At 43.3% G+C, this 27913-nt stretch overlaps 1 protein-coding gene across 2 annotated transcripts in view; it reads left to right on the forward strand.

Moving 5' to 3' along the window:
• Positions 1 to 27913, forward strand: part of CD44 (CD44 molecule (IN blood group)) — a gene marked incomplete at both ends in the record, with an annotated part of 86329 nt that overhangs the window by 12451 nt on the left and 45965 nt on the right. For both annotated transcript variants that reach the window (XM_080689440.1, XM_080689441.1), the window contains 2 exons: positions 22769 to 22934; positions 26992 to 27125. In XM_080689440.1, the coding sequence (XP_080545566.1) occupies positions 22769 to 22934; positions 26992 to 27125 (300 nt within the window). The remainder of the gene's footprint in view (positions 1 to 22768; positions 22935 to 26991; positions 27126 to 27913) is intronic.

Here is a 27913-nt window from a genome sequence, read left to right on the forward strand (position 1 = left end):
TCTAATTCCCACCCTGTGAAAGCCTAATTGTGTGACCTTGGGCTACTGGCTCTATCTGTCTAATGCTTTAGTATGCTATGTGAACCACCTAATCCCTCTGCCTCCCCTAGACCTCTCCACCTTTGCCTGCTGGTGTGAAAGTGTTTTGTGCTGGGAGGCAGAAGCACGTGATGTGAAACTACAAGGTGCTATTATTACCCGAGGTATATTTTGCCTTTATCTCTGTCTCCTGTTGCTGGTTGACCCCAATCATTGAAACTGTATTCTTCGGAATGTGCACCAGTCTTCTCAGAGCTGCCATCCTCTGCTTATCTAGGCGGGCCCAGTGTTTGCTCGGGCTTCTTGGTTGTGCCATTTCCTGAGGCACAAGTGCATTCAGGCGAGCAGGGGACTGGGTTGCTTTACCAACATGAGCCATAATGCTCTTGCTGGAGTAAATCAGTAAAAGTGCTGGGTGGGTTGGTTAGCAGATGCCTTTCTAGGGTTAACGTGTTAGCACGGAAGTTGTAGGCTAAAAGGGTTTTTCACAGCAGTCCTCAATAAGTAAAGAATGAGAAGAAGGATCCTAAGTGAGAAGTTACCATAGCCTGGTGACCCAAAGACACAAGAGTGGCATGTCAGAATGGAAAGAGTGATAGGGATCCTATAGCCTGCTTGTTCTAGTGGATGGATAATGGAAGGGAGCCTCAAGAACTTCAAGTGACTTACACAGAGTCAAACAATTAGCAAGACCCTGATCCTTGGGAATAATGAGAAATGATGGAGTGGATGCCCTCTGCTAGAGCCCTCACTACACTGGACCTGGTGTCTCTGTCTCTGCACTATTGTGCATATCCTTATTTGATGGTTGTTTCGATCCTTTTGATTTGGTGAACTTTTGAAACTTAAAGGCCCAGAGCAACCTGGCCCTGGCTTTGCCTAGCCTCTCTGAGCAACTCCATGATTCAAGTCAATGACTAATGGTTTTCACATGACTCAATTATTCACTGAACACAAGTTGATTCCATATAACATGTGTTCTGCGAGGCACTGGGGTACAACTTTACATAAGAGAGGCCATTTCTTCTCCCATGGAACTTATAGTTTATCTTGGAGACAGACAGCAAACTAATGAGACTTTATTTAATTATACTTCTGGTAAGTGTTATGAAGAAGAAGCACAAGATCTTGTGATAACATATAACAGGGGAATCTCATCTGATCTAGGCCTCTATAGACCCATCAGATAAATGGCATTAGCCTTGTTTGCAGGATCCTCAATAGTTCCATAAGGGCCCCACTTGTTGGACTTCTCAAAACCCCACCAGCTCTCAGGACAAGGAACTGCAGCTGGACCAACTCCTCTTATGGCTGCCTCATACTTGGGGTCCTCTGAGTAAGAGAGCAAGGAAAAAAAAGTTCCACTTCTCCAAATTCTGAAAACTACTGGTATATCATGCCTTCCCTGAAATAGATAGTGATGGGAAGAGAATCAGGGGGCCCAACTAATGTAAGCTTTTAGAAGCAAATGTTTAGAGCAAAGGAACCTAGATTTTGGGGAAACAAAAAGTGCCAAATGTGTTGAAATTATTCTAAGCCATTGTGGGAGGTGGGAGATTCAAATTTATTTAGGGCCTTGGTTTAGGGTTAAATATCATCCATTTTAAAGTTTCTTTGTCTTGTGACCTAATGACGCTGGATTAGCAAGTGTGTGCAGGGCAGTTCACAAGATGACTTCCAAAGCTCGTGCAGCTGTGACTCCTCTGCCCAGGCAGAAGAACAAGCAAGAACTCTGAGATATAGATGTCCATCCATTTGGCTAAAAGAGTCTCACTGTTTTATCTCCTTTTTTGCCAGTGACTTCCTAGAGATGATGAAAGGAGATTCTTTCAAAGCAGTGACACAGGTTTGGCAACATAATAAAAACAAAAGTGTTAGATTAAGAAACTTTGAAATGCAAAAACAGATGATAGGAATGTTTAACAATTGGTGGTAGAATATAGGGAACAACTTGTCCAAATGGTCACTTGTCAACTACTATATTTGGTAAATGAAAGCAAATTCATAGTTCCCCCAAACTGATGATAATAACATCCTTCTCACCCTCTTTTACCAAGATGCATTTTTTTGGGTAGGAGAGATAGAGACAGTGTCATAGGTTTCATGACTGAACATAAGCAGGAACCTATCTATGCATCAAATAATGTGAGTGTTATCTATCATGTATATGTTGGTATTTAGTGCATACAAGTTGTATAAGTAATATTATCTCTTGCAACAAGAAGTCAGAAGACAGAACAATTCTAGGACCTCAGTGATATTGTCAAGACCCAGGACAATTTTCCTCCAACTTTCCACTCTGCCTCTCTGATCCATTGCTTTCCTACACCTACCCTTCCTCACATTCTCACATCAACTCCCACAGTTCCAGGCATCCTAGGAAAAAATCAATACCCAGCAGACGAAGGAATGCTTATGCACAAACATCTCTTAAAATGGAGGAACTTTTTCCAGAAGTCTTTAATTGACTTTTTACCTTTTACTGGACAAGTGGGAGCTCACCCATCCCTGATGAGGAGAGCAGTGCTTGACTTAGACCAATTAGAATCCATGCACTAGAGCTGGGAGTCTGGGCTTTCCCTTCCCTGAAGCACAAATTCGGCGTTCCTGGACAAAATTTAGGCCCAGTTAGAACTTGGTTGTAGAGGGAAGAATGTCTGTTACAATCAGTAAGGCCCTGAAGGATGTAGATCTATGGTTTTCATCTTTATCTAGGATAAAGGAAAAAAGTAAAGCTAAGTTTTTGTTTTTCTGAACCACATCCTCTACCTTTTTCTGAGAACACACACTTACCCGGTAGAATTCACATGGAGACGCACTATAATTTGAGGCTTACATGGTCTGTGGCTTATTCTCAATCACAATAGCTGTAACATTATCCTTTCTTCTTTTCCATAAAAAGAAATAATATCAGGGAAGAACATTACATTTGTTATAATTTCAAGAACTAGTCCATCTTCTACATACTTGAACACTTCATTCTTAGACACTCATTACTTGCAACCCATTTGAGCCCTGTTGGAGTGCACCATGCACCAGGACCACCACTCCACAGTGATCCATTAACAAAGAATTACAATGACCTTGGATAAACATCCCTTCCTGTAAATTATGAGATGATAACCCCCCGAGGGAAATGCTGGCTTCCCTTTCCTATTATACTTTTCTACCAGAGTGTTTTAATGTGCATGAAGTGTTTTCAGCTCCATTATCTAATCTAATCTTCACATTAACTTTGTAGTTGGCATCATCTATCTTTTTGCATGGGAGGGAAGTTTAATGACTTTCCAAAGGTCACTAAAGGTCAAGTCCATAGCTAATAAGTGCAGATTTGAATTCTAGTGTTCCACCCTCAGAGCTGATTGGCTCCAAATGGGCCTAAGTTGGTTTTTAAGGATCCTGGAATTGGCTATTGAATTTAATATTAATAACTGTTCTTTCAAGGTAGGAGTTCTTCCTCATAGTTTGAGCTTAAAGTTCAAGGATTAAACATTTCAGCCTTTTAACAATCCCAAAATGAGAAAGAGAGTTTCTGTACCAGCCCCTCAGCTCCATGCAATTAGCTTACAAATCTAACATCCTAAGAAAGAGACTTCAGGAATTTTGTTGTAGTTTTCCATTATTTTTTTTAACCACCTAAATAAGGTTAAAAGACCTATGATGACTCCATTTAGGGATGTTTAAAGAAGGACCTTGCAGATGTGATTGTTTCTTATACAGGAAGAAGGCTGGTTCTTTTCCATACTTAAAGATGGAAGAGCTAGAGGAAATGGATTCTATTAAACCAAATGATTTATGCTTTATTTTGAAGGTTAATTTCCTGACTGGAAGCCTTGTTGAGCATTAGCCTGGCCAGCTCGTTCCTAATTCATCCTTCAGTTCTGAGCTAAACCAGCCTTTCCTAAGGGAGACTTCCCATGGGGACAGCAAGGACCTTGGAGAGGAAAGGCTTCTCATTCAAATAAGCTCCCACTTACCTCAGCCCCCACTGCACCTGGCATTTCTGTTATAACACTTACCATGCTGTGTTGTTGTTATTGATATCTGTTGTTTCTACTAGATCATAGCTTCTGTTGGGACAATGGCCTTGTCTGCCTCAGTCAATGTCTTGGTACTAGCACAGTGCTCAGCACGGGGAGACACTAGATAAAACTGTTGAATGAATAAGGTTGGGATTGGGATTCTTTTTTTCTGGAGGCCTATCTCCACTTCAGTGTTGAGGAGTTTTTGATGAGATTGTGGTTTACTATGGTGGATTTGTGCTATGAATTCCAAATTCAGTGTTTAAAAGAACTTTATCTATCTCTACCATTTATGTCTGTCATCTCTCATCTATACTATCTATGTATCTATCATCTACCTCTAGCTATCTTTTATTTCTACTGGAATAAGAGATGAATCCTTAAAAATCTCAAAAGGGTAAGCAAGCAGAACATCTCTCTCTCCTCTTCCCTCTTTGCACATCCCCAGTTTTCTTGGGGCTCCCCTTTTTTGACAGAACTGGGGATGAAACCCAGGGGCATTCTACCTCTGAACTGTACCTTCAGCCCTATTTTTTAAATTTTAAAACAGGGTCTTGCTGGGCGTGGTGGTGCATGCTTGTAATCCCCACGCTTGGGAGGCAGAGACAGGAGGATCATGCAGGTTCGAAGCCAGTCTTACTAGCTTAAGAGACCCTGTTTCCAAATAAAATATAAAAAATAGGTCTGAGAGTATAGCCCGGAGGTAGAAGAGTTCCATCCCCAGTACCACCCACCCACCCACCAACCAACCAACCAACCAACCAACCAACAAAAAACCCAAAAAACAAAAACAAAACAAAACAAAACAAAAAAAACCAGGGTCTCACTAAATTGCTTAGAACTTCACTAAGTTGCTGAGGCTGGCCACGAACCTGTGATCCCCCTGTCTCAGCCTCTAAAGTACTGGGATTACAAGCCTGCACCACCAGGCCCAGCTTCTTGTTCCCTTTTTGAATGGCATCTTCTAAGAATAACCTCTTCCATGGTTTCCTGCAAAGGCACCACAAGGGAAGCTGCACAGCTGTCTTATCACTCAACATGGATGTAGAGGACAGGAAGAAGCATTCTCATTTTAGAATTGGGACCACTGACACAAAGTTTGAGGAAGCAAGCCTTGGAAACTCCAAACTCCTTGCTGGGGGCAGAGGGATTGGCTCCCTGGGACATGTTTGGGGAAGTCCTCTCTCCTTTCAAACAGGTACCATCAGATAATCCTTGGGCTTCCTTAGGTGCAGTGCCTCATGGTATAGGAAATTTGCCTAGTATCTGTTTGGGCTTCCTGTTCTTCATACTGTTTGGAGGGCTAAAGTGAACAGCCACTTTCTATTCTGCCTTTATTGACATTGTTAAAAACCTTGGAAAACTTACCTGCTCTCTTCTGCAAAGGGCTTCCCAGGCCCTTAGGGAGATACTTAGAAACAGATCCATCTTCAAAGAGTCAGGCAGGGAACAGTATCTGTCAAAGCCAGGTTCCCCATCTTTCGAAGTCAGCTCTCGCTCTTTCTTCTAAAGGCTAGAATTGACCCTGGTCACTCAAGTCCACAGAGTCCAGTCACTGAGCTGTCAGAGATCTTCGGGAATCCTGCGTACTCAGAAGGCAGTGTGGGGCCTGGAGGTAGAACTTTGTTCAAGTTCTGTCCTAGCCAACGATATTGCTTTTAAGCAATTCATTTACCTTCTCTGTGCCCCAATTTTCTCATCTTTAAAATAGAAAATAACACTTACAGCTAAGGATCCTGCAAGGACTGATGTGATTGGTTATGCGAAGCCCTGGATAGAATTTCTGGCATGGATAAAGCATTCAACAGTAATAATTAAGATCAATGTTATGATCATAACAATCACAGGCCTGTCACTTCACCATTCAGCCCTAACCGTGCTCCCACTGCACATGAGAAATCCTTCCAGCTGCCTTTGGGAGACATTTATTCCATTTCTGGGCATAACAGAGCCAATAAAATCTCATTTAATTTGCTGGGAGGGCACCCCAGAATGCTGACACTCACATGTGCTTACGGGAACCACTGTTGCTGAGCAGATAAAGCAGGCTGGGATGTTCCGGGAACCTTTGCTGGAGTTGGTGAAAGCAGCCGAGGAGGCGCTTTCCAGGTCCTGTCTCTACTTGCAGGATTACAGTCAGTCTCCCAGGCTGCTTGTCTCAGCAGGATCAGCCTTCCCTGCCTTCTATTCTGGCAGGTGGTGGTAGAGCTGGAGGAGGAGAAGGCAGTTTCCTCCCTGTGGCATGGAGAGATGCTTCTTTACAGTGTTTTCCCTGGCCTTAGAGTACAGGGCAGCCCTCAGAGACAGGTTAACACAGCTCCTTCCTTCTTGTTCTGGGAATTCTAGAGTTTTCCAGAGCCTACGTGCTTCCCAGAAGCCCCAGCTTGGAATATCTTGGTTGCCAGCTTCTAAGTGTATAAAGGGCCCACCTGTCCATCATTGAGTTGTTCAATTCTCTTACCTCCAAAAACACTCTTAAGTTTCTTCAACTGCTTCGTTCTGCTCTCCTCTAAAGGAAGGAAGACCTGGCCACTCCCACCACATCTCAGAAGTAAGATGTTTGCACCTTTTAATGGCAGTGTTTCCATCCAGGTCAGCTTCTCATCTGGCTTTTAATCTCATGAGCCTGGTGTTAGATGACTGTTTAGCAAGAAACAGCAGATAATCAAAGCATGAATAATTTTTCATGGTATAAATATATCATAAAGTTATAGCCTCTGAGTCCCCATGGTGTCTGGAAGAGCTGAGGTCAGTTGCTCAGGGTTTCATCTTCCCATGAGAGAAGGAAAAAGATTGACATTTATTGAGTGTCTGCTGTGATCCTGGTACCTGTTATGATCCTGACCCTATGCTGGTGCTTGACATATTTATTATCTAACTCTCATCGACTACTCTTTGAGCAAATATATATTGGGTGAGTAAGTGACTGAATTTCATCAAAGCCATTTCACATGCTGAGAAACTGAGGTTTATAGAAGGTTCATCTCTCCTAAGATGGCTCTGATCTTATGTACTGGGCTGGAATTCAATCTGGAGCCCCCTCACTCTTTTAACTATGCCACAAGTCCCTGCTCAGTTTTATGGGGTCAATCCTGTTTTTTCATCCTCAGAACTTAGAAGCCTTAAAAATTTAAGAAAGCTCCTTTTTTAAGAATTTTAGATTTTTATCTGAGAATCTAGAGGCTGGGAACAATTCAATCTACTGGCAAGCATCTTCAGGAAAGGAGGCGATGGGAACGTCCCTCTCTGTTCTTCCCAGGACAGTAGGGTCTTCTGGACCACCAAAGATCAGGGAGCCAGTTGGGGAGGTAGACTCCCCATTGTTCAGGTGGGGTCTGCTCAGCGGTGTCTGAGGACTGTCTCAGGACTGAAGAATGCTTTGAATTGGCCCCAAATGCCAAAATACGCCAAGGGGAACACTGGGGATGTTTGTAGTAATTTAGGAAGATTCTCTCTAAGGAAATCAGTCACTGTGCTGCCTGTCTCTTAATTGAAACCATTCTTTCCTTCTAGTTTCCATGGGGCAAGCGCTAGACTCTTGTGTGCTGAAAGGCTTTATTTGGTGTAATCGGAGAGCAGGGTGTCGTTCACACTCTTTTTCTTGTTTTGTCTATTATTTCTCTGTATTGGCTGGTGCACCAGGCCTGACCATTCATTACACCATAGCTGCTTTGATAGCCTAGTGAAATGCTACTACCCTCCAGGCAAGAGGGAGCCACTGGGGTTCCTGAAACATTTGGAGAGCGAGTTAGGAAAAAACACAGGCTTCTTTTAGAGGCAGCAGGCTGGGTTAGGACCTAGAAACTATTGAATCCAGTGGCTTCTTTGTCCAATGAAGAAACTGAGGCCCAGAGAGAGGAGGTGACTTCTCCAAGTACCCACAGCTTATCCTTAAAGCAGCTTGGCACCAAACTCTATGTCATTGGCATTTCAAATTAATGCTTTTTCCACTAAACCAAAGAGATATTTATTGGGCACCATACTGTATATCAGACACTGGGGATATAAAGATAAATAAGGTATGGTCTCAATGGGACTCTGGTTCTGTGGGTTAGTACCACCTGAGGTAGGTTTCTTCCTACAGTGATGTTTTATAGGAAACTATTTATTAATATCTTTTTAGTTATATATATTCATATATATACATATACATATACATACACATATACATATACATATACATATAGTGTCTATCTACCTACCTATCTATCTGTTTTAACTTTCTCTCACACATGTAGAGTGAGAACTTGTGCATCTGGATAATTAAGCTCCTAGATCCTAATTAGCTGGGGGTCTAGAGGTCTCCAGGGGCTGTGACCAGGGCACAGTGAGCAGCTGACTGGTTAATCAAGAATGAAGTTAGTGCAAGAGGCACTTGTCATACAAGCTGCTTTGAGTACACGTTAATCTTCGAGATGGTTGGCTAATAGCTATTAAGTAGCAGGTACTTTGCTAAGAGTCAGGTGCTTTGCCAAGGGTTTTAGGCAAATTTCTTTATTTAATCCCTAAAAGCACCCCACGAGGAAAGTATTACCTTCACTTTTCTGATGAAGAAACTAAAGCTTTAAGGTTAAGAAAACATGGTATGCTTAATATCCCATAGCTGAAACCGAGGACCTGTCTTTCTGATGATGATCATAGCTATTATGATCTTACAGTAAATACCACATCACTGTAGTAATAATGGATGATGGAGATGTCAGGGGGCCAGAAGATTCTTGGAAGGCTTCAGAGGGCTTAGGAGTGGGAACGTCACATTGAACTTTGTTGGGAAGCTTGTGAACTCGTTGTCTGAATGGCCTTGAATTCCTGGCCGAGACTCAGAAGGGTTAGACATAGCCTTGCTTTTATCAACTCTTTGTCCAGCTTATGAGCCAAATGAAACTCTTATTCCTAGAGCCAGGCCATTTGATGTCATAAACATTGCCTTCCAATTCTCTCTCATCTACCTTCTGAATGCAAATTCTAGGGTCATCTTTTTATGATCCATACAAATGAAAGATGATTTCTAAATCTGATTTGTTTATGTATATATATGGGGGGTCCTTTTGCCAGATGTCTGATATCACCCAAAGCCCCATGATAAAACATAAAATATGCCCATAATTTCCTAGAAGAGTGAGCATCAGGACCACGCTGACCATCTGTCAATGCAGCCCCTGTCATTCTCCACCACAGTGTCCTCTTCTATTTTCTGTATGGCACTGTCAATATCTGAAATAACCTCATAAATAAACTGCTTACCTGTTTACTATTTATATCCTCACACTAGAAGGTAATCTCTTTGAAGGCAAGGATCTTATTTGTAATAACACTGGGTATTCCCAGTACCCAGAATCATATCTGATACATAACATACCTGCATCATGGCAGGTCCTATAATTTGAACCCTTGCACCATGTCCTGTGAGACTATTGGTGATTCAAAAGGCACAGGTTTCATGGGAAGTATTCTACTGGTTCTAACTCAGAAGTTTCTAGAGCTCCTTTCCAATGTCTGCAGTGCAAGATGGGCCTTTGACAGGTGTGGTCCCTTGTCATATTCAATGGCCATTGATTAGAAGGAAAATCAACACCTTGTTGTCTTCAGCAACTTCACAGAAGGGCTATTTGTCTCCTCCTCTTTGCCCAAGCCTTTGAATTTTTGCCTGAGCCTTGTTCCTTAAAGGCAGAAAGTTGTGTTTGGTCCACTCCAACTGGGCATGAACTAAATGGTCAAGACTTTGATCTAAACCCTGTAACCACCAGAGTTGAATTTAAATGCGTGTCAGAAATGAACTGGAGCTTGGCATTTGAGACTGGCATCTGCTGTTACAGATGGGTTTTCACAGATTGAAAGCTCAGGAAGAGGTATGAATTACAAGTTCTTGGTTCACAAGGCAATTGGAACTCTACTAATCCTGGAAATCTTTTGGCCCCGATTTTTAAACTATCCTGACAATTCAGCCTTTCCTTCGGCTTTTGCTTTGAAATGTTTGCACACTTCTCAGAAGAACCTAAAGAATGAACGACAGCAGAGTTATTGCCCTGGGGAAGAGGTCTTGACTCTTGTGTGCATACAGATGTGTACCCTGGTTCATTTTAGCATCTGATAGAAAAAAAGAAATTGAGAAGAGAGAGTATGGGTCATTAAAATGTGACCCGGCGGTTTCTGAGCCTTTATATTCACAATCAGTAGAAATCTAAAACTTTGGTTAGTCACTTGCAGGGCTTTGTTGTTGCAAACAAATATTTTTGCAATTAGAGTACTTCACTGTTGATATATTTGAAGATGATGGGGGAAACCTAAAGGTGTGGATCTTGTTTTGTCTGAATCTACCTGTAAACTATAGAGAAAGAACTACTAGCTACCTACTGTCAAGCTTATGAGTGACTTAGTTTTCTTATAGACTGCAGCAAACTCACGACAATTCCTAGGAAAGTGTGTACACTCACTTGCATGAGAATAAGCCTTTTCAAGTATCAAAAAGGCCTCTGGGGCTTGCAAAGCACTTAGTGCCCACTGAAGTATGACTGGAGGTGTCCCCCCTGTGAACTGAAGTGAGAGTGTGAGGGAGGGGGCTAAACAGCATCAATGTAAGGAGTATCTGGACTGGATCCTGTCTGTCTTGGGAACAGCAGAGGTTTTGATTTGTCTGCTCCCCTAGCCAGATGGAGAGAAATCCAGCCCATTCATCAATCTGTTCTTCTCGTTGTGGATCCCTAGAGGGTTGGATCTGTTTAAGCACAGACCTCTAAAGACCCAATGCAGTACTGATTTTTCTAGGAAACTGTTCCCATCTCTTCTAGCTACCCCCTGGGAGGAGAAAGCAGCAATCAGCTCCGATCCACCAGCTCTATTTGCATGGCATTAAAATAGTAATTCAGTGGTATCCAAGCCACCTGCAAAGAAGCATGATTCTGCTTTTCACCTGGAACTTTCTAAAGTCAAGGTGCAGAAATAAGAGAGGCATTCACATGCCAGTAGCTAAGAAAGAAAGGAGGAGTCTGTCTGACCCCCTAATGATGCAGCCTTGAACAGATTTCTTAACCTCTCTTAACCCCAGTTTTATTACCTGTGAAAACACTTAGTGATAGCATAATACTTAACTCAAATGACTATTATGGGGTATAAAGGAGATAGTCCTGTGAAGTCCCTACACCTGCCTGGCACATAGCAGGTGCCCCATTAATGTTAATGTTACTGGGAAGCCTGACCAGGGGCTCAGCAGCAGGAGCTGAGCCTGAGCATTCCAGTGACACCCTGTGCCCCACAGTTCTCTTGCATTTTAAGCCTGCGCTGTAAGAATCCACACATCCTAAGCAAAGAGCTATGGCTTTGATAAGCCAGGTCTTGGGCAACTCCTGCCAGAGACCAGGTGCTTCCTGGAGTCTGACTCCTGCCTGTTGCCACACTTGTACAAAGCTGTTGGGCACATTATACTGTGCAGCTCACTTATTTCATCTGTGAAATGGGGGGTGCTAGTTTGATACCCCAGGACTGCTGTGAGAATCACATGGTATAGTATCTGCTAAGATAGTTAGACTACTGTCCTAAAGACAGTAGCAGTTCTGTACATTCTAGCGCATTCTTTCTCACTTAAGATTCTACAAGAGACAGGCAAGATGAAATAAGTTCAACATTGGAGGCGCCCTGGACTGTATGTTAAAGGGGGCTCTGTGGGAACTGGTAGTGGCCTTTCCCTCTCACCATCTCAATGGCTCCCGTGTGTGTGTGTGTGTGTGTGTGTGTGTGTGTGTGTGTTACTGGAGATTTGACCCGGGGGCATTCTAACTCTTACCTACGCTCCCAGCCCTATTTTATTTTTTAATCTTGAAAGAGGGTTTCACTAAGTTGCTAACAGTCTCAATAAGTTGCTGAGGCTGGCCTCAAACCTGTGATTCTCCTCTGTGTCTCAGCCTCCCAAATTCTGGGACTACAGGCATATGCCACTATACCTTTCTTGGATGGTCTTATCTTTGGCAACAAGCCTTTCTTCAGTTTTGATTCTATAAATTGTCAAATCTACTGTTTACTCATATCCAGTCCATGTAGAGTAGATAAGAAATTCAGAGTTTGCTTTGTCCTCTCTGCAGAGTAAACTAGAAATAATCTTTATGGAGAATTTAAAATTGAAAAGCATTTTTATGCTTGATACTGGGAGGAAAATACAATAATAATAATAATAATAATAATAATAATAATCCTATAATGTCTGAAGTATTTTTGCATGATGCATTTTATGTGGGCTGAAGCCTTTGAGCTTCAGGACCCTGTGCTAATTACTTAGACTAGCTATTTTATAGCTATCATATGGGTAACTTACCCTCCAGGTACATTGTAAGGCTTGCTAAGTGATGCTTCTCATTGCTCTGATATGATTGGCCCCTACCGCAGTACTGTCTTGTAGGGGACTGTGGAGGTGCCAGTACTATTGTCGGGAGGATTGGGTGCTGGTGGACTATGTCTGGGTCCCCTAGAAGGGCCAAGCTCCCATTCACAATTCTCTCTGGCTTGTCTCAGAGAAGTTCCCTGATAGTTACTAAAGCTTTCTTCCCAAATGAGTGATCATTAGAGGTTCTTCATACTAGGTTCTTCATATCCTGATTTTTCCCCCCTTCACTTCTGGGACTGGAGACCATTTTCTTTTGTCTTTATTTCAATATTAGTAGTAATACCACTGGGGATTGGACCCAGGGAAATTCTGTCTCTGAGATACACTCCCAGCCCTTTTTATTTTATTTTTTGTTTAAAATGGTGTTTCACTGGGTTACTGAAAGTCTTGCTATTTGACGAGACTGGTCTTGAACCAGAGATCCTCCTGTCTCTCCCTCCCAAGTACTGGGATTACAAGCATGCAGCACCATGCCTGGCTCTGCTTTCTAAGATTTTAATGTTGTCCCAGGTGTGCACAGGCCCCCTCTTTCTTTTATTCCACAAGCTCCAAGGATTTTCGAACTCTGTTTCATCCTGAGAGGTAGGAAGACTGGAAGCTATTTTAATTTATTCAAGGTCACGTAGCTTGAAAGTGACAGGATTTAGATTAGAACCAGTGAATCCTCCTCCAGGATGGAGGCCCCTCACTCATCAGCATGCCAGCGACCCAGTAATCACCACCAACATTCAGGTACTGCCGCTGAGGAACCGTTCCTCAATTCTTCCTCAACTCTAGGGAGGTACTTCTCTCAGGAGGTATTTTTTCAAAGTTCTGGCTGCAGACCTGCAAAGAAACTGGATACAAATTAGGTGATGTGGCAGTAATTGTAGCTACCCAGAATATATATATATATATATATATATATATATATATATATATATATATATATATATATAAAAACAGGTGAAACTATCTTTTTTTTTCTACTTACAACAGGAAAAACCCTTTGTGAGGCCCTGAGATGCTTTCTCAGTTCATTTACCACATCCTGGGTTTGTGTTAGTCAACCTGCTAAATCAATAAGATCCAAAAAAAAGAAGAAAACAAAGGTTTGGAGGCCAGTGGGTTTTCTGGTCGCTATGGCAACACACAAGGGTACATACTGTGGTTTCTTTTCTTTCTCTGTCTTCCTGGAGGCTGGTTCTCCAAGGACCACTTGGCTGTTCACTGAAGCAAGCATTCAGGAGCACATACTTTCCTTTTCCAGAAAGATGGTTGGGCCCAGGCTCAAGAGTGGGGGCCTTTACAGGTTCTAGGTACCCAGGTTCTATGGTCCCACTTGGAGGCTGGAAGAGAGCATCTCTTAAACTCTGAGAATGACTCCAGATCTTTCTAGTTGGATATTTGGAGGCTTTGGTTGAAGGTCCCAAGGGAACAGCTAAGAGAACCCTTTGGAATGTTCTCTGATAGAGTGGATGTGATGAGCCCCTGTTGTTTCAGGGTTGGCTGCCATGCCAGGCTCCACGGTCCACAGACAAGAGGATGAGAGAGGTCAGAGGCATCTAGCCAGGCACCAAGGAGTTGGGGTGCCTCCTGCTAAGTGCCATGAGATGAATAGCTCAGTTGAGAACAACACATCCTGGAGGAAATCCCCCTGGGTATGATTGGATATGACTCTTTTCTCTGCTCACTAAACCCTTACCCGCCTCCGGGGCAATTCCGGGAGAGACTGAGTCACTCAAGACTCATGGTCTGCACTGGGCAGCCAAAGGCGACACGGCCTCTAAGTGTGATTTTGGCCTCACTTGGAAGAAGATGAGGAACAATATGCCCTTTCACCAGGCGCTCATCACATGGACATCAGGAGATGTGAGCGAGTGATGTGGGGGCAGTGGGAAGGCGGCCAGTCAACTGGGATGGCTGGCCTGGGTGGCAGCAGGGGCCATCATAGCTTGACAGTCTCCCAGATGGAAACTTCTGGACTTTGAAGACATCAAACAGATGAAGAACAGAATGACTTCTTGGTGTCCTGTTAAGACAGTGGGCTGTGGTTTTATTGGGAACGGTTTGCTCAGAACTCTTATAAAAGACAGTTTGGTTGCAAGAGCACTGGCCTAGGAGTCAGGAATCTGTAGTGATGGTCCCCCGAGATTCTGCTTTTCTCATAACTGCCCGGGGGGCCATGCTCAGTCATTATTGATTTTATTTCCTCTGGTCTCACGGAGAATTTGGTTAGAAGCTCTTTATTGTCCTTCCTGGCTTGAAACATGGATGTGCCAATTAGCAATAATGCTTTTAAAAACATTTGGCCCTTTCCCTCTCTACCTCTAATCAGAATCAGCCCAATTAGGTTTATGAGTTGCATAATTTTCTGGTTTAGATGTGAGCTCAGCAAACCAGAGGACAGAAATAAAATCCTGCCTTTTTAATGATAAATACTCTAAAAGAAAAAAAAAAAAAAGTAGTCAGGCTCACTGATGCTTTGAGTTATCCCTGCCCAAGGAGGTCTGTGGAGCTTTCTCTCATGAGCTCCACCAAGTTGGATATTGTCAACCCAGGGTGCCAGGCTCCAGCCCAGTCAGCTCAGAGTCTTAAGTTGGTCTGTCTAGACCTTTAGGTTGTCACAAGGACAGCTTGTGCTGTGGCAACTCTGCCCTGAGACAACCCCAGGGTCCTCCTCTCTTTAGTCTCACCTAACTGTGGCCAGAGCATTTGGCTGTGAAGAACAAGAGGCTTGCGGGCTGGACTTGGGACTAGCTTCTCTTAATTCTCAAGGGTATAATGAAAAGAGCTAAGGTAGGATCAGAGCAAGGTGGCCAGCTCACTGCTGGGGAAAGCCAGTAAACATTAAGACCATAGAATTTTCTCCCCTGGGACAGGGTGGAAATCCCATTAGGGAGGCTGCTTTCCACTGTAGCCTTACCAAGCCCTTGGGGGAAGACCCTGCCCTGTAAGTCTTATGGTACCCAATCAAGGGAACTCTGTTCTTAAAATAATATTCAGTGCACTCAAGTTCTTTTCTCTAGAGCTTTCTTTTAGCTATTACCTCTTCACATTTTGAAAACAACATGTAGAGAAGGTGGGGTTCCTGTAGTTTCAAAATCTGTCTCTTGAGTAAGCTACGGTTTTACACTGTGAAGGGTTCAGCTACATGGCCCAGTCTGAAACTGGACTCTATCAGTTACATTATTGTGACTTCTCAGTGGATCAGTTAACTTATATGTACAATGAGGATAATAAAAATGTTCAGTTTTTAAAAAATTTCAGGGATTTCATGAGAATAAGATGAATTATTAGATGTAAAATGCTGAAAACCTTGAATCCAGAATAAACGCTGTCTGTGTCTGCTGATGTTATCACGTGTGGCTCAAGATAAGTGAACTGTGGGAATTAGACAAGTCATTGAGTAGCAGGAACTGGCCCATACCCAAGATAAAGCAACTTCTCTCAGCCAACTCTGAGACAAAATCAATAGAAAAAGACCTAATTCTGCCTTGTCCCTCCAGGGAAGATGACAAATAAGGATCAGATACATCTGGGTGGCCTATTAGAAAACATATTAATTAGTTGGGGCCATCTGGAGAAGGGAAGTTTGGAGAAGCAACTGCCTCTCTTTGGGCAGCCTGGTTGTGGGTTTTCTTCTCCAGTCTTCATATAACCTATAGTATTTGCTATCTTCTCCCAGGAGGTCTGGCTTCATGAAGGTCTTTCAATGGTACGTGAGCATGCTATGTCCATTGCTGAGATGATGGCTTGAAAATTAAGATCTTCACAGGACTGAAGATGAGTCTTAGAAACACTGGCTTCCAGGAAAAACAGAAAATGTTTTTGGAAAGCAGAGTTTCAGGTCAAACACATTTTTCAGTGCTTTCCATGAACATTTGCTGGTTTTTTCTGATGAGTTGATTGCTGTGAGGAGAGGACCTGCCAGATGACCTTCTTGTGCCCCATAAGTTTACTTCTCCTGTTAGGGAGAAGAAAGAGAACAGTCATTCATTCATTCACTCATCTGCTCCTTCATTTGTTCAACATGTGCCTACCATGTGCAGCTATTCTGGGAATTTAATGGTGGGGAGAGGGGCAAGGTCCTTCTGTCATGAGGTCCACGAAGTCCTTGCATTTCTGATTACTGAAGAGACAAGACCTCAGACATAATTTTTTTTACAAGTTTTTACCTGGTTGAATTCCAGAGTTCTTTGGGAAACTACTGAAACCCAGTGACACTGACCCCCTGAAGCCCTGTGCATACACACACACACACACACACACACACACACACACACACACACACCACACACAGTTTCACAGGCTCACAGATGCCTCGAAAATCAGCTCTTGGTTTCCAGATAGAAAACCTCTTGTCACCCAGCTCTGTCACCAGCCAGCTGTGTGGACCTCCTCCACTCACTTCTCAGGCATATTTTGGGATGTAGATGTAGATCATGGCAACTTGAGTGAAAATTACACAGTGATCTCTTCCCACAAGATGCTGTTGTGATTTTCTACCACTTGGGAAATGATTAGAGAGGACCAAGAGGCTATTTCTCTCAGGCTTTACAGTGTTGGCAATGTTTGGAAATGTGCATGAGGCTGATTTTATTAGGGAGTTCTATTTTTTCTTGGTCTGAGGCTTAGGGCAAACTAGAGATAATATTAATAGTAGCTGGGCATGATGGCACATGCCTTTATCCCCAGTTCTTGGGAAGATGAGACAGAAGGATCACAGGTTCAAGGTCAGCCTCAGCAACTTAGTAAGGATCTCTTTAACTTAGTGAAACCCTGTTTCAAAATAAAAAATAAAACAGGGCTAGTGAGGTGTGGTGGTGCACGCTTATAATCCCAGTATTCAGGAGGCTGAGTCCAGAGGATTTCTATTTGTGAACAGCCTCAGCTAATTAGTTATGCCCTCTGCAACTTAGTGAGACCCGGTTTCAAAATAAAGAATAAAAAATAGGGCAGAGGGTGTAGCTTGGAGGTCAAATGTCCCTGGGTTCCATCCCCAGACCTGAAAAAAAAATATATTAGGGCTGTGGATATTGCTTTGAAGTTGAATGTCCCTGGGTTAAATCTCCAGCAACACACACACACACACACACACACACACACACACACACACACAGATTAATGGTGTTGCAGGTCCTGTGGCTTGTGCAAGTGACTCAGATTAACTGGGAACCAGCGCAGGGTCTGTATCCCTAACCCTCCCACTTGCATGACTTTGAATGATTTTCTTCATCACTTTATGCCTTAGTTTCCTTGTTTCCAAAATGGGTTTGTCTGTAGTGCCCACCTCATAGAATTTGTATGAGAATTAAGTTAGCTGAAGTATATCAAGGCAGCTGATGAGTATGCGTTAAGTTACCCACTGGCTCTAATGACCAACGCCAAACACCGTATCAAGTGTTTTACATATCTCATTTAGTAGTCCCACAAACCCTGACAGGTCTGTATTGTCATCCCATCAAAGAAGCAGTTAAGTGGTAGAGAGGTTAAGTTACTAACTAGCTGCATAGCCTGCTGTGAATGGCAGGGCTGGGTTTGAAGCAGCGTGGGCAGGTACAAGCTATACTGAATTACTGACCTTTTTGTGGGTTTGGTGTTGGAGTCCAGCTATTACAGGAACAGGAATTCTCCGGGAAAGCTCCTTCTCCTAGTGTTCCTGATAGGTTAACTTGAGGGCCTCTACCCATGTAGGTGGATGAGGCTCCTGGTTTTAGGCCCTGGTACCTTCTGTCCTGTCCACACCCTGTGTAATGAGTACTCTAAAGGCCTGGGTGACATTGCTCCCTTAGGAGGCTTCTCTCTGAACCCAAAAGTGGCATTAGAGAATCAAGTCTTCCACTGAGCATGCTCCATCTCTCAGAGGGAGTGACTTGGGACAGTTAATTCATTGCATGATACATCAGACTTATTGGGGTCTAGAGGGTTCAATGGAAATCCTTCTTAATTTATTTCCATCTGGAAAGACTTGAGAGATGCCATCGGTCATTTAATATTTGCTTCCAAGTGGACCCAAATCCCAGAGGCCTCTGTTTCTCAGGAGGCACCCACAGGCATCTCTCAGGTCCTTACAGCATGGCCAGCACCATTGCCATGGCCTTGGTTCTCTGTTCGGAGATGGCCTGTGGTCCGTGGCTACCCTCACCTCATCCTTACTTTAATGCTACTTAGACCTTGAGGATATTGTAAGTTATGCATTGATGAGGTTAGGGTGTCAGCAAAAGTGACCAAACTGAAGGTTAAGAGTGGCAGGCAGTGGTGTAGCCTATGGGTACTTGGAGCCCAGACTGGCTGGGTTGGCATCTCAGCTCTCTCATTGCTAACTCTGAATTTGAGCATGGTTTTTCATAGCTTCTCTTCCCTGTGCCTTAGTTTCTGTCTGAAAAGTGGTAATACAAATACTATCCATCTCAATGGGCTGTCTAAAATGAGGTAACTCTTGTAAAATGCTTGCAAGAGTGCCTGACATTTATGTAGTAAGTGCATAATAAGTATCAACTACTATCATTGGTGTTGGTATTATTAATACCCTCTAGGGTAATAATTTGGGTTTGTACAAGTGTTAAAGAACTCTGTTGGAATGTCATCACAAATTGTCCAGGCTTAAATGTAGATTTGTTCCTTTTTATTGCAACAGGGACCCAGAGGAGCAAAATTATGAACACTCATATGATAGTTGACCCAAAAAGACATTATTGTTATCATCTTTACCCTTCCTAAGTGTATAAATGACATCAGTTAGAAGTTGGACCATAGCCTAGTGTGGTGGCACATGCTTATAATCCCAGCATTTGGGAGGCTGAGACCAGAGGATCGTGGTTTGCCTACAGCCTTAGCTACTTAGTGAGGCCCTTTGCAACTTACTGAGACCCTGTTTCAAAATAAAGAATAAGAAATAGGGCTGGTGGTGTAATTTGGAGGTCGAATGCCCCTGGATTCCATTCACAGACCTGCCAAGAAAGAAAGAAAGAAAGAAAGAAAGAAAGAAAGAAAGAAAGAAAGAAAGAAAGAAAGAAGGAAAGAAAGGGAGAAAGAGAGAAAGAAAGAAAGAAGTTGGACCTTTTGTGAGTTAAGATAAATGCAAGCTGTAGAATTTTCACTTTGCCAAGAGTTTCTCTATTGAGCAGGGCTTTGTGGACATCTACAAAGCATCAGGCCCTGTTTAAGTCTCGATGTGCAGGAAGGCACAAGGTTGAGTTCTCTGCTTCGTCCTGTCTTGGATGGCCACCTGCACACACACTCGCTTGGTGCACACATGTTAATACACTCACCAACGCCTGCATGCACTGTCTATGAAGTTTCGCTGCTGCTGCACATGGAACTCAAGGGATTTTCCTCAAAAGTCTCAGCTTGAATTGGTTTCTTTCACATTTGCATATTCTGTCTGCCAGGTGGCAAGCTAGAATTGACTTTAATAAGAAAGAAGCCACCACTCCACTCCAACCACTGTCCATGCTCCTGGCTTTATTTTCCAGCCTAGGAATGGCAGCAGCCACCTGGGCTAGGAGCATCCAGGTAGTTTGCGTCCCCTGACCGGAAGTTCCCCTGGCAGCCTTATCTCCAAGAAGCTGATTGGACATTTTGTTTTTCTTTTGAATAGTGGACAAGGAGGGGCGCCGAAATCACTCGGAGTGACAGGTTCCTTTTGTGAGATTGGCTAACTGAGACCCAAGCCGGAAATGTCAGTAAAAACAAACAGAATTTCAAAAGGGCCTTGTGCATTTCCTTCCTCTGAGTTCTCATCACCTTACAAGACAAGTGTTGCAAGAGTGGTGGTTTGGCAGCATTAACTGCACAAAACTTTTTCTCTATTTCACTGTGTGTGTGTGTGTGTGTGTGTGTGTGTGTGTGTGTGTGTGTGTGTTACTGGGGATTGGATCCACCAGCATCTTACCTCCAAACTACACTCTAGCCCTTTACATTGAATCAAAGACTCACTAAGCTGTTGAGGCTGGCCTCAAACCTGAGACCCTCCTGCCTCAGCTTCTCAAGTCGTGGGATTACAGGTGCGTACGACCATATCTGTTTTGCTTTTTTTTTTTTAAGTACCCACTTGCTAATGACAAAAACCAAAGAAAAATAATTGACATCGACTTATGTCTTTCCAAGTGCCACTTCTTATTTCTTTGATTATTTTCAGAATCTAGGAAGACGGTGTAGAACTTTAATTGTCCCCTGGTTTTGCATTTGTCAGACATGGTTTTCTAGTGTTGAGCATCTGCTCCCTGCTCCAGAAGGAGAAAGCAGTTGTCACCTGTGACGTTCACTAATCATGCCCCTATCTCTGTCAAACTGCAGCAACTATGTAGGGGTGGCTCTGTCCTCTGTAACGGCTCTGGTGATATGAAAGGACCCCTGGCTTATGGCACAGAGCATGTGTTTTGCTGTTCACCACACCGGAGATGGATTTCTAGCTCTAACATTTAATAGCTGGGTGACTTTGGGAAGTTGTTTAATTTTTCTGAGCTTTACTTTCTTCACCTGTGGACAATATGCCCAAACATGCAACTCGCCTCTCAGTGTTCTTGGGAAGATGATGCGGCACAGAACCTCAGGGTACCTAGGAGACCCCGAGGTAAAAGATCTCTCTCATGGCCATCAATTCAGCAATGTAGAACAAAGCACATGGGAGTCAGGGGAAACCTATGGTTCTAGGTAGAAATACTCATTTCTCTATGAAAACTCTTTTCTCTGAACCTCAATTTTTTGTTGCTAAATAAGTAGATTTTCCCAACTTCCTCTAGATTTGCCCAGGGGAAGTTTAGAGTATGGGCTGAAGCCAATTTTGTCTAATTCCAGACCTGGCTCTTTACTAACATAGAATGGTGCCTGGCCTGCTACTGGGGCCACGGGCCAGAGACAACATCAGTGTGTCTCCTTAGGGAAGGACTATCACTGAATCCCCAGGAAGTGCTTGGGAGAAATCACGCTTTGCCAGGCCTCCTCCAATGACTTCCCTTCTCTGGGTGGAATTTACTCAAGTGTAAACTGGGAATAATAGTGTCCCAAAAGAATAATGAGTTTTCAATTAAGGTCTTCAAAGTCTTTGGAGATTGTTACACAGGATCAAGTAGAAACAGGACGATTTCCAGCTTCCGATTGGGATTTCAGATTAACGTCTATAAAACTCACCAAACTCTTTGTACTACATAATTATTTACCCAGTTGGTAGCGGTAGAACTTCATTTTCAATGCCATTAACTTTTGGGAGCAAATAACAGGCCTTGCGTCTATCGATACATGGCAGGTGTGCTTTTGAGCAAATTTTCATGAGTCACTCATTCCTTCAACAAATACTGGGTGAGCGTCTACTCTCTGTTGGGCACTGTTGCAGGTGTTAGAGATACAACTACAAACAAATAAAAGGCTCTTGTTTTCTCAGAGCTGTCCCTCCAGGCAGGAGAGATGGGCAGTAACCAAATGCACAAATAAATGCCCTTGAAATTGTGAAGACACAGAGCCAGGTGAGGAGAGGGAGAGCCTGGGAGCTGGAGAAGAGGGTTTAGGGAATGGCTCCCGGGTGAGAGGTTATGGAGTTGAAATTCTACATGATAAAAATGAACCACCTATTCTTGTGACTCACTGAGGATAGAAGCTTCCACGGAGGGGAAGGCAGGTGTATGTTCTAAGATGGGAAAGAGCCCAGAGTGCCTGAGGGAATTGAAAGAAAGCTTTGTGCTTGGAGAACAGCAAGCCACTTGGAGGATGGAGAGGGAGACTGGGGCCAGGTTGCCTTCTTGACCGTGATAAGGAAATTTCTTTTGGGAGCAGTCAGAAACTGTTGGAGTATAAGCCTGGGAACAATGCCACTTGATTTTGGGAAAATGTTTATAAGTTTAAGTGGAAAAAACTCCCAAATATAGAATTGCATATCTAGTACTACTCCAGCTCTGCAAGTATATGCATAGATATGTGCATATGCACATATTATTTGTGGGTGTGTATTCAGTAAACAAACTGGAGGAACATACAGCAAAATGTTGTCATTTTCTTAGTGGTGGTCGTGTTTTCTTTCATTGCTTCCCTGCATTTTGTAAATTTCTCATGAGTTTGTATACTTTAAATCAGATTCTTAAAAAATATGCAAGCTTGTTTATATGGATTTGTGTGTGTGGCAATGGATGAGGAGAATGTTAAGAGCGATTTGCTTTACCATGTATTATCTCAGATTTGAGCTTAATACAATGTTGCTTTGGCAAGTCCCAGTGAATCTTCAAGGCTGTGGGCAGTAGAAAAGATTATTTGACTTTTAATGAGTCTTCCCTAAAATGAAACTTCTTACTTTTCACCTGTTTTAATGCAAAGCATTTATGCAAAAGAAGCTAATATTTATTTCTTTTTCATCCCATAGATTTGAATATAACTTGCCGCTATGCGGGTGTATTCCACGTGGAAAAAAATGGTCGCTACAGCATCTCTCGAACGGAGGCAGCTGACCTCTGTGAGGCTTTCAACTGCAGCCTGCCCACCATGGCCCAGATGCAGCGGGCTCTAGACAATGGTTTTGAGACCTGCAGGTAAGAGTCCAGCATCTGCAACTGAGAAATGCCAGTGGCCTGGGTCCAGCGGGCAAGGCTTAGAACCTGAGAGCTCCTCCCACTCCGTGACAGCTGCATGGATTATTACCTGAGCCAGCCCCACCTATTAATTTGGCCAAGTCAATCTGGAACCAGTATGACAACTGGAATTTCCAGTCGGCTAAAGAAACCTTTATGAATCATAAGAGAAGGAGACTGGGGGAAGCCATTAGGGGTCAGATTGGTTGAAATCTTTTCGCTAATGTGCTTCCACAGTGTGCTCCTGGCTTTGAAGAAGCATACAATATTGTTGTCTGAACCACAAGAAAACATACACCAAATAACAGTGTTTAACATAAATATGCAGCTGTTGGAACCTTGGCCCTGTAGACTTGGTTGGAAGCACATTTCTCAAACAACTTCTATTTCTCTTCTATGATGGCACAGTTTGAGAAAGCAAAAACATGAAAGTTTTTAAGATATATTATATTGAATTATATTATATTTTAGTCAACATTTTGGCTGCTGTGATCAAAATACCTGACAAACATAATGTAGAGAAAGAAAGACTCATTTGCGGCTCATAATTTAGAGGTTTCAGTCCATGGTTGCCTGGCACTGAACAGCAGGGTGCATGAGGGAGGGATGCTGTCTTCAAGTCATGGCCACAGGAAGAAGACAGAGCAAGCGGAGGGGGCAAGGGTCCTATGTAGTCCACAAGGCCACATCCCCAGGACCTCACCTATAGTCATGTGCTGCCTCTGAACCTGGATGCATAGCATAACACATGGGCTTTGGAGGATATTTTAAATTCAAACTATAGCATAATATTATTAGGAGCCCTCTCAGGATTTCTATCATCTACTTTAGTGCTCAGTGCTCCATAGGGCCTTTCTTAAGCCGTTTTGCTCCAGGACAATCACAGCAAGCATAGGCCTTATGTTTTTGTATTTCTGTGGTGAGTGGTGCACAAGGAGCCAGCCACAGTGGTGACCACAGCAAGTGGTTTGACTTTGCTATGAGAAGTTAGGCTTGTCTTAGTAAAGACTCTGAAGTTTTCACCCTGGCCTACAACATAGCTAAAGTTAATCTCTATGTCTTTGGTATACACACACACACACACACACACACACACACACATACATATGCAGACTGCTTTTGGACAGTCAAGTAGCGGCACCATTTATGGAAATTCTTATATGTACATTCAATGCATTTGTGTCCACAGTTAGAGTTGGGCACCCGCCCCATGAGGGGTCACTGAGACTCTTTCCTGAAGAGCAAGAGGAAAAGCTTTAGCTTAAAATAATCCTGTCTAATATGGTAGTCATTAACCACATGTGGGGATTTACTCTTAATTTAATTAAAACTAAATAAAATTAGAACTTCATTTCCTCAATGACTCTAGCTACATTTCAAAGTGCCCAATTAGCCACAAATGGCCAGTGGCTATTGTATTGAATGACAAATTATATGTAGAACATTTCCATTGCTGAAGACATCTCTGTTGAGCAACATCACCCTAAGACAAAGAGCAGAGCTACTGAGATGTCTGTGTGTGTTCAGAGCTAGGCCTGAAAGCAGAGAGGGTAGAAGGGTCACAGAAAGGAAGAATGCCCTGGTAGCTACTGAACCTGAATTGCAGGCTACAGTGAAGGCAAGACCAATTAGCAAATCCATGTATTTTATTCCCAAGGTGTAATTGTTTAAATGTGGCCTTAGTGGATTTAGTAAGCTGCATTTTGGTTGTGAAATACAGACAGAGCAAACTTGTGAAATATAAAGCTGTTCTCATGTGCTGAGAAGTAGGGGTCATCATGGAGCTGAGATGCGGGGAGCCCTGCTGCCCACCTGGCTACATCTCTTTACTGAATCCTTAAGCTCTCTTGTGAGTTGACATTATTAGCCTACTTTGTGAATGAAGCAACCGAGGCTTATATCAACAGCTTTTTTTTTTTTTATCACAATTTGCATGCGTAGGAGTCGGCATTGATCCTGTTTAGTCTGAGACCAGGACAAGATTTCTGAGGGATTCAGGGTAAAAGGGAAGGGGAGTGTGCTGTTTTGCTTTGCTGAATATTTTGGTTCTTCCCTGTGAACAGTAATCTATGCAGGATAGATACATCTAAGTTTTACCATCCCCAGCTCCTATTGTGTAACACATAAAAACCATGCACAGCGTGTTGTGGAAATCCAGTAATAACTTACAAAGGGAATGTATGAGATTCTGAAACATTGGTGTTGCACCTACTTGTCAACATGATGTGATGGGCGTGGTGTGGGGAGTAGATTCACCGAGAAGTGTAATTTGGAAAAAAAAAAAGAAAAATCATGCCAAAGAAACGGATCATTTCACCCATAGCTGGTATTAAATGTTGCAAAACTCCTCTTCACAATTTCACTCAGCCTGAATCAGATATCTGCCACAGGACAGATAGCACAGTGTCACAGGTGAGTGAGGATAAAACCTCAGGAGCTACGTACTCCTTTTCTCTGGCCTCACCCTGATCAGCAGCACTCTCAGATACATGCAAGCTCATTAATATTTAGCCGTGTGCACTCCTCCTCTCCGGCTAAGGAGACTTTGGGGAAACCAGCCTGTCAGTTTAGATGAGGAATTAGTCATGCGAGCCATCATTGCAACATAGACATAACGAGTTCTGTGCACTTAGAAACGTCCCGCTCACGCCATTTTCGTGGGTCTTGTGGGCCGATGAACTCTGTGCTGTTGCCCCTGGAAGGAAAGATTAAAAGGATCCGTGCAGTGCCTTTCAGCTAGCATTGCATTTTCAAAACCTGTTGGGTTCGACTTCTCCCTCACTCCTCTCCCACTCCCACCTCCACCCTTTCCCTTGCAAAATCAGCCTATCACTTATTTTTTTGAGTTATTTTGTATTTGAAAAAGTCCTGTGTTGTAAGTCTGCAGCCACCAAGTTGCTGCTAAAAAGCTGGGCTCTGCACGTTGTATTTCAAAGGGCTTCCAGCCATGACACGCTCCCAGAAACACCTTGGTAGTGCAAAAAGGGTTAAGCACCTTCCTTCCATCTGTGCTAATTCTGGAGTGTTCCAGAGCTAAATGAGCCGTTGCCATCTCCCCACTTAATTGCTGTTACTCTCATTTTAATGACAGTCAATTTATTTCCACTGGCAATAGAATTATGCCTGGGATGCGCATGAGGCAAAACGTACTGTGTATTTGGCATGTTAACAAGGCTTGGTGTTTATAATAATGGAGCGTGGAGTGAGAGACTTGCAGGAAAAGATGAGGCCTAGGGTGACTATAAAACAGGTCCGACATCCGTGGTCTGAAAGGAAGAACCATCTCTTCCTACCTTACAGGCATGGGTCATTTTGTGACTGTTTTGGCAAATGTAAAGGTAATTGAAAAAGTCACAGAAATAAAGGTAATCAAGTGCCAGAGAGCATCTCACATAACTTTTTAACTCAGGTTTCCTTCTGTTTGTTTAAACTAACTTGACATTGCCAACTACAAATTTTATTGGAAACTTTGTTTTTCATAAATATTCTTTATTTAAAAAGAAAAGTAAGCTGGGTGTGATGGCGTGCACCTGTAATGCCAGAATTTGGGAGGCTGAGACAGGAGGTTAGCAGGTTCAAGGCCAGTCTCAGCAACTTAGCATAAGGCCCTCAGCAACCTAGAAAGACCCTGTTTCAAAACAAAAAATAAAAGGGCTGGGGGTATAGCTTAGAGGTAGAATGTCTCTGTATTAAGTCCAGAGAGAGAGAGAGAGAGAGAGAGAGAGAGAGAGAGAGAGAGAGAGAGAGAGAAGAGGGAGAGAAAGTTGTCTTTATCAGTCTTCTCTCCCTCTCCCTCTCCCTCTCCCCCTCCCTCCCACCTCACCCCCTCCCCCCTCTCCCCCCCCTCCCTCCTGTGCTGTTATTATGGGATTTCACATATCTCAGTTGTTGAAAGCTCTTACTTCCCTAGGGGTAAATTGAGTGAAGTGTTGCACTGTGTCAAATGTCACTTGATGGAATATTATGAAATTCCCGTCTCAGCCCTGCAGGTCGATAACCTCTTGTTTTCCCTTGGCAGATACGGGTTCATAGAAGGGCATGTGGTGATCCCCCGGATCCACCCCAACTCCATTTGTGCAGCCAACAACACCGGGGTGTACATCCTCACATCCAACGGCTCCCACTTTGACACATACTGCTTCAATGCTTCAGGTTGGTTCTAAGTGGGTCTGTGTTGACCGTGGCCCTGTGGCTGGAGGGCAGCAGCGCAGTCTCACTGTAGGTGGCTTCCATTCCCAAAACAAGTGCTCACTGCCCCTCTCTCCAGCCAGGCAAAAGTCCTGTCTCCAGGTGCTCACGGGCTGAGCTGACACACAGTAAGCAAATAAGTGTTAGGTTCTTCGAATGAATTCAGAGAGTGCCATAAACACTATAAAAAAGAAAGCAAAGTTAAAAAGTTCTAGGGACACTTTTTTTTTTTTTCTGAGAAGGTGGCATCACTGAAGAGGTGCCTTTAGGAGAGCCGTGGGAAGAGGAAAGCTGTGGACAGGAGGGACAGCCAGTTCAAAATGGCAGGCCGGAGCATCTTGTCTTGTTTGTAGAACTGCAGGGAGGCCAGGGGACCAGATTCTAGTGCTGGAGAGTGCAGGCCAAGAGGTAAGCAGGGCCAGATCAGGCAGGGTGACTTTTTCTCAGTGTCTGGGAAGTCACTGCAGATTTTGAGTAGGGAGTGATATGAGCCTAGTGATAGTTTTAGGGCAGAGCCAAATGGTCTACTTGAGAGTATTTATTACATATGGGGCTGCAGAAAAGGCTAGGATGATATATAATAAATCTTCTTGAATGTCCCTTTACTTAACCATTGATACAACTAGAGAATAAGAAAGCTGAGCCAGGTGTGGTGGCACATGCTTATAGTTCCAGTACTTGGGAGGCTGTGACTGGAGGATCACAGGTTCGAGGACAGCCTCAGTAAGTAGTGAGACTCTCATCAACTTAGA

This window comes from Muscardinus avellanarius (assembly GCF_963383645.1).
Source record: "Muscardinus avellanarius genome assembly, chromosome: 1".
NCBI lineage: Eukaryota > Metazoa > Chordata > Mammalia > Rodentia > Gliridae > Muscardinus > Muscardinus avellanarius.